At 44.8% G+C, this 7,895-nt stretch overlaps 1 protein-coding gene across 1 annotated transcript; it reads left to right on the forward strand.

The window, feature by feature from the left end:
• Positions 1–3,381, forward strand: LOC143781625 (uncharacterized). Its single transcript, XM_077268309.1, has 6 exons — positions 1–829; positions 919–993; positions 1,101–1,187; positions 1,288–1,501; positions 1,595–1,754; positions 1,866–3,381. The coding sequence occupies exons 1-6, from the start codon at positions 662–664 to the stop codon at positions 2,881–2,883; spliced, it is 1,722 nt and encodes a 573-aa protein (XP_077124424.1). The 5' UTR covers positions 1–661; the 3' UTR covers positions 2,884–3,381.
• Positions 3,382–7,895: the final 4,514 nt, after the last annotated feature.

Raw genomic sequence — 7,895 nt, forward strand, 5'->3', positions numbered from 1 at the left:
TTAACATTAAAAAATTTTGTTTTTTGGGACATGGAAATGAATGGTATAACGTGCAACTTTTTGGGGGGGTTTTGGTGTTCACCTGTATGAACATTTCTGACATCATTTTAGTAGGGTGTTTATCATTGAACATTACCTAGTTCAGGGGGTGGTCTAACTATAGATCCATTATACATATAACAGATAAACCAGGACCGCAGCCGCTGCCCACCAGGACACAGCCGCTGCCCACCAGGACCACAGCTAAAGAGCTAGAAGTAAGTTTTGAAGACCCCAATCTGCTACTTCAATGTGTCGAGCAGATTGCAAGTGTGTCTTTAACTTACAGAACCACCAGGACACAGCCGCTGCCCACCAGGACACAGCCGCTGCCCACCAGGACACAGCCACTGCCCACCAGGACACAGCCGCTGCCCACCAGGACCACAGCTAAAGAGCTAGAAGTAAGTTTTGAAGACCCCAATCTGCTACTTCAATGTGTCGAGCAGATTGCAAGTGTGTCTTTAACTTACAGAACCACCAGGACACAGCCGCTGCCCACCAGGACACAGCCGCTGCCCACCAGGACACAGCCACTGCCCACCAGGACACAGCCGCTGCCCACCAGGACCACAGCTAAAGAGCTAGAAGTAAGTTTTGAAGACCCCAATCTGCTACTTCAATGTGTCGAGCAGATTGCAAGTGTGTCTTTAACTTACAGAACCACCAGGACACAGCCGCTGCCCACCAGGACACAGCCGCTGCCCACCAGGACACAGCCGCTGCCCACCAGGACCACAAAACGATGTCCTCTTCTGACAGCCCTCCTCCACAGCAACAGCGTGTATCGGTAAGTTAACACAAAATTTTTTTTTTTTTTTAAATTTCTTTAAATTAAATTTTTATGGATAACTACATGCATACATTATGTTTCAACAGGAAGCTGAATCAGATGAGGAGCTGTCAGAAGGGGGCGAGACGGGTGGAGAGATGCAAGTGGAGGAGGAACCAAGTGTAAGTAGTGGTGAAACAGTTGCTTCGCACATCACACTGCACCATACACAAAACAGATTACTAAACACCTGCCTACCTTAACTGAGAATTTGTTTCCTTCATTTCAGGCTGCTGCTGCTGCTCCTGCTGCTGCCGCTGAAGGCTCTCCCAGACAGTCCCAGAGTCGGCGGACTCGTCGCCACGGTCGGCCATCAGTGAGTTTTTTTTTTGGGGGGGAGGGGGATTCTATTGGTACTTTAGTATTTCAGTGTACTAATTTGTTTGTTTTCCTTTTTTTTTTTTTTTTTGACACAGGCTTCACAGCGTGCTCCCGCAGAAGAGGAGGATGATGATGATGACATTGACATCGATTGTCTCATCGAGGAGGTTCGCGAGCGGGAGCCGCTGTGGAACATGGCTGACCGCAGGCATGCTGATACCGGTGTCACCCGTCGGCTCTGGGACGAAGTGTGTCGCAACCTGTTTCCAAGGCGGGAGAGCCTTCATCCTCAGCAGCAGAGCAAACTAGGTAAGTATTCACTTTCCAGTGATGTTTTGAGCTGACTGTAATGTATTGCATTTACCAATTTTTTGTATTTTCTTTTGATTCTTGTCTTCACAGTTGGAAAGGTTAGGAAGCGGTGGCGGTCACTGAGGGATCGCTTTAAGAGGGAATTCAATGATGAGATGAAGGCCCCGAGTGGCTCTGCAGGAAGGAAGAGGAGCAGATATAAATATGGCCAGGCCCTCTCCTTCCTGAGGCGAACCATGCTAAGCAGAGTGTAAGTATTCTACAGCCCAATTATAACCATGTTAACCTGTCTACTTAGTTTGCTTTCAGTCAGGGCTTTTTCATTCCAATGTATTAATTTCTTTTGTTTTTTCTTTCACAGCACCTTCTCCAGCCACCGGGCGCCTGCATCTTCCTCTGCGCCCTCTGAAGCGATCCCTCCTGAGTCCGCCACTGAGGGCCACGTCGGTAGGCCCCACACCTCTGTCCCCTCCTCTGACCCCTCTGTCCTCTCCTCTGACCCCTCTGTCCCCTCCACTTCATCCGCCCCAAGCAGTGGAGCATTATTGCAGGCTTCATTGCTCGCATCTGATGCTGAACAGTTAGCGTTCCCTTTACCCCACCCCTCTGATCCTGCCACCTCGACACCACCATTAGGTTCGTGGCGGCAGCGCCAGAGGGGTCAGGAAAGAAGCTATGCTCCTGAGTTCTTACACCTGAATGCATCCTTCCAAGGCTCTTTCAAAATTTTGGGAGAGCAAGTGACTGCTGGTTTCAACATGGTGCAATCACGCATCAGTGAAACAAGCCAGGAAACCAGCAGTCGCTTGGATAGGCTGCATTCAGCTGTAAGTCCCGATCCGGCCAACCTTTTTTTCCAATCCATGCTCATGAGCATGGAGAAGCTTTCTTTTGAGCAACAGATGCGGGTAATGAATACCTGCCATAATGCTGCACTGCAGGCCATTAATGAATCGACCCACACACCTCGCCACACCTCCACTCCAATTCCACACCAGGCCCCATTTCCACACCATACCCCCCATTACCAAACCCAGCCCCAATACCCACACCAGCAGCATTACCAAACCCAGCTCCAATCCCCACACCAGCACCATTACCAAACCCCACGCCACTCCCACTACCCTACCCAGTCACAATACCCGACCCAGTCCCCACAACAATCCCGGCCCCTAGACCAAATTACTTCCCCAATGTTTTCCTTACTGAACTTTTCTCTTCCACCTACCCCAACACCACCCCCCTCTGGTCAGCCTCTTGGTTTAACCCCCACTTCCACTGCACCCCAAACAAGTAGGGTTTCCCCACCTATCGACGTGGTCCAACCTTCCGGCACATCCTCCTCTCATATCTCCACCCAACACTTTGAAAATTTGTAAAGTGTGTAAATAAGATTCTAAAAAATGTTCTAATTTTTCTATAAAAATGTTGGAAAATATATATATATTTTTTTTGCAAAACAAAAAAAAAAAAAAAAAAAAAGAGTTAAAATAAAATTCGGATTACAATTCTACTCTTTGTGTGTGTGTGGATTTATTAAGGTAATATAATAAAAAAAGGTTTAATAAAAACAAACACCAGACATGTAAAGGGTATAACATAATGGTTTTACTAGCAAGAAAACCACGCTTTTGGGCCTTTTTTTTGGGGGGGGGGGCAGAAACACTTTTTTTACATAACCAAAACACATGGGAAACAGGTTACACATGGGAAACAGGTTACACAATCATGTCTTGCCACGGGATCCGCCCGACAGGTGAGACAAAATAATCGGCAAACTGGTCCCTCATCCTTGTAACTGAACTTGTAGAGCGAACCGAGCTGCTGCGGTAGTCCCACAAGGTGGTCTCCAACTCTTCATCATCCAAAGAAACGGGCTCCTTTGACAGGACAAAGTTGTGGAGCACCACACAGGCTTTAACTACCTCGTCTATAGTTGTTGTTTTCAGCTTGATAGCCGTCAGCAGAACTCGCCACTTCGCCGTCAATATGCCAAAGGAACACTCCACTACTCTTCGTGCTCTAGTAAGCCGGTAATTAAAGACCCGCTTGGTATGGTTTAAGTTCCGGCTACTGTACGGTTTCAGTAGGTGCAGCGACAGTTGAAAGGCTTCATCACCTACAAAGACATATTCCAGGGCTGGGTCATTTGTTCCTGGCAGTGGTCTGGCTGGCGGGAAATCGTAGCTCTCTCCATAAAGGCAACGACCCATCGGAGAGTTTTTAAACACTTGCGAATCATTGGACCGTCCATACGCTCCAATGTCCACGGCAAGGAACCTGCAGTTGGCGTCTGCAATAGCCATAAGGACGATGGAGAAATACTTCTTATAATTATAATACTCCGATCCTGTTCCTGCCGGTTTCGCAATCCTTATGTGTTTCCCGTCAACTGCACCCACACAATTAGGGAAATTGCAAATTTGCTGAAACTCTTCAGCACTTCGCAACCAGATTTCCGTGGATGGTTGGGGGATATACTCTGGTTGCAAAGTGGTCCAAACAGCCCGACATGTGTCCTTCACTATTCCAGAGATAGTTGAAATGCCCAGCCTGAACTGATAATGGAGCGAAGTCATAGATTCACCCGTAGCTAGGAAACTTTATAAAAAAAAAAAAAAAAAAAATGTTAAAAATTGTTTGTCTGTGCAATTTTTTATAATATGGCACTGTTAATTTTTTTTAAAATGACAGGAGACCCAATAAAACCAGCATGAATCCGGTGTAAAAAAACAGTGGAATGTCCGCCAAGAAAACCCAAATTACATGCTGCAGAAAATAGTGCGCAATATGTCAGCGCAGTATTGTCTGCAGCATGTAATATAACATTCAAAATGACCAATGACAGGAAAAAAGCAGTTGCATGTCATCAAACCCAAAAAACCCAAAAAAAAAAAAACTGCAGAAAATGCAACGCAATATTTCAGCGCAGTATTTTCTGCAGTCTGTTATCTAACATTCAATATGAGCAATGACATTTAAATAAAGCAGTTGAATGTCCGCCAAGAAAACACAAACTACATGCTGCAGAAAATAGTGCGCAATATGTCAGCGCAGTATTGTCTGCAGCATGTAATATAACATTCAAAATGACCAATGACAGGAAAAAAGCAGTTGCATGTCATCAAACCCAAAAAAACCAAAAAAAAAAAAAACTGCAGAAAATGCAACGCAATATTTCAGCACAGTATTTTCTGCAGTCTGTTAACATTCAATATCAGCAATGACATTTAAATAAAGCAGTTGAATGTCCGCCAAGAAAACCAAAACTACATGCTGCAGAAAATAGTGCGCAATATGCCAGCGCAGTATTTTCTGCAGCATGTAATATAACATTCAATATCAGCAATGAAATAAAAAAAAGAGGCTTACCGCAGGGTCACCATCAGCCGCTCCGCCGGTGTGATGGCAAGCCTCATCCTTGTATCCTGTCTTCGGATGACATCCTCCAGTTTTGCAAGCAAAAAATCAAAATGTTCAATCCTCATCCGCACGTAGTTGTGGAATTTGTGTGGATTGTGCCGCAACTCCAGGTACAGAGTGGACTGGACACCCCGGGTCATCCGTAGTTGATTAATCGGATGAATCCACATTCGTCTTCGTCTCCGTTGCTGCAGAAGCATCCTACGCCTTTCCGCTGCCGCCTCCTTCTCCCGCACTATGATATCCAGGCGATTTGTCTCAAAGATAACGTCGGTAACCAAACTAGCAATCCTCCCAAGAACACCTTCCATCGCTGCCACAAAACTAAAACCCACAAAGATGGGCTGTAAATACAGTACTATATAGTTTTTCAAATTTTCCAGTAGCCAATCAAATTTTGGGAGCCTCCCCTTTTAAAAACGGATCCGTCGGAAAAACGGATACAACGGATGGTAAAAAGGATACAACGTATGCAACGCATCCAGTATTTTCGACGGAAACGTTTAGCGGATTTGCGACGGATCCGTCGAAATGCTGGATGCGTGGCATACGTTTGTCACCGTTTTTCAATTTTTTGACGCAATCCGTTTTTTCGGCAAAAAAACGGATTTGCGACGTAATGCAGTAAACGCTAGTGTGAAACTAGCCTAAGTGATAAGATTCCACATGCAAGGAGCCACCATTAGGGGAACCTTGCAACATTTCAGTTACTAAAATGACCTACATGTAGAGTAGTATACTTTCCTTAGAGAAATTAGTTCAGTGCATTGTCCCCTCTTACTACGGACCAATAGCAGTGGACAAGTCTGCCATATACCTGTATAACAATACTAATCCAGGACCCCCAAACTGTATAATATTATGTCTCGGCAGGTCCGAGACTCTGCATAAAGATCTTAATCAATGCACCGCTTGGAAGGTGTTCAAATATGTGTGTGTGCATGCCTCCTAAACTGCAGAAGGCTAGGCTGCCTTCTAATACGTTGGTCGCCTGTTCCAGATAGCAGGTCGCGAATTTACTGCATTCCCTAAAATCTCCTCCATTACCTTATATGACTTCCTATGCCGTAGATTTAATGCACAGTTATAAATGGATTGTATTTAGATTCAGAACATAAATTCTGCTTTATTTCTCTTTTAGACTTTATTTTAGAAGCGCGTCGTTTATTTTTAATACATAACACAGAGCCAGATAAATATTTGCTGGAGAAGACTTCAGGCCAACCCGAAAACCCAAGATCAAAGAACAGCCGTGTGCCTGTGCCAAGAAGACTACAGCGTCCTAGATACAAGCGGAGATATTACATTTGGTCGTATTTTACGTCTCTTACTTATGGATTGGACGTCCCGTCTGACTATGACGCACATACTCTTAATTTATGTGGTGGTACAGTTGCAATAAAAACTATACAACCCCTGTTGCAAACTTGGTTTATTAACAAAATTTGCAAACATCCTGCTGTTTGCAATAAACCAATGACAAAAATAATATAAATAGTTCAACATAATTAATATAACAAGTGTTTTCTCAAAACTTAGCAGAGCCCCTCTGGCTGTAAATGATCTGCTGCAAAGGTTATTGCATAGCCAGACATCTGCTACCGGCAGTGTTCTTGAGGATTCCTAGCCCGTTCCTCGTGGGCAATAGCTTCCAGTTCACTAGTACTGTTGGGTTGTCAAGAGAATGGCCCAAAAATATGAGAAAAGAGATCATTGCCTTGCCCACACAAGGAAATGATGAGTAGGGGTGCAAGGTGAATGATCCTCACCTATTTGATGTGGATGACCAATTCCAATGATTGGTCATTAATATCAAAATAGTGGACTACCCCTTTAAATGTTGAATTGTTATTTAAATACTATTTAATACCTTCTCGATGTAGGATGTAACAGTACGTTCTACATTGGGTCCCAATTAGTGATGAGCGAACGTGCTCGGTAATACTCGGAGTATCTGGGTGCTCAGATATGCCGGCACTCGTCGAGCATTGGCTGGTGCTCGGATAGAATGCTCGAGCCCCCGCCCTGAATGTTTGGTGTCTGCTAAACAGCTAATAAACATGTGGGGATTGCCTGCCAGTCATTGTAATGCCGTAACGATAATGGTAGTGGCATTACTGTGATTGGCTACCCGCTTTACCCCATCAGAGGTTATAAAAGGACTGGCACCACCATGCTCAGCACACTGACGCCATTGCACAGCTCAGGGACAGTTCTTATTGGAGGGAGAGAGTAGTTGTCCTGGCCTGTGTGCACAGTTTTAGGAATCAGAGTCCTTTAGTGGTGATACTTTGCCAAACCATTATACTAAAAGTCCTTCTTAGGGCCAATCTATGCAAAACATTCTGCATTTAGCCTAGGGACAGATGGAACAGGGAGAGTGACTGAATACAGCCTTTAGGCAGGGCTTAGGGATTTGCAGTCAGTTGCTAAATATATAACTGCTGCAGGTGACCACATTTTTTGAGGGGGTTGAAAAAATTGACTGTATTGTCATCCATACACTTCAACGTGTTTCGTGCAAAATTACACTTATTTCTCACCCTGATCTTCCTTCTTCCCACTATATCAGGTCCCAAGAGACCAGTGATCCCAGACTGGGAAACTCTGAGGAGCTCTTTACATGATCATTTCTTGATTGTGGCCTCTCACCCTGCATGGGACGAGAGGACATTCTGTTTAGTAATGCACAAAACTTAGAGGAGCCACGGTCAGAAGAAGATGACAGTGGGGAAAATTTTGTCTAATGAGGTAGATGATGATGAGACACCGTTGCCAATAAGTCAGGTTTATTTATTTTACTGACTTAAATAGCGCCATTTACACACATTATCATCTCTGTCCCCATTGGGGCTCACAATCTAAATTCCCTATCAGTAGGGCTTTGGAATGTGGGAGGAAACCGGAGAACCCGGAGAAAACCCACGCAAACACGGGGAGAACATACAAACTCCTTGCATATGTTGTC

The sequence above is a fragment of the Ranitomeya variabilis genome, chromosome 6 (assembly GCF_051348905.1).
Source record: "Ranitomeya variabilis isolate aRanVar5 chromosome 6, aRanVar5.hap1, whole genome shotgun sequence".
Classification (NCBI taxonomy): domain Eukaryota; kingdom Metazoa; phylum Chordata; class Amphibia; order Anura; family Dendrobatidae; genus Ranitomeya; species Ranitomeya variabilis.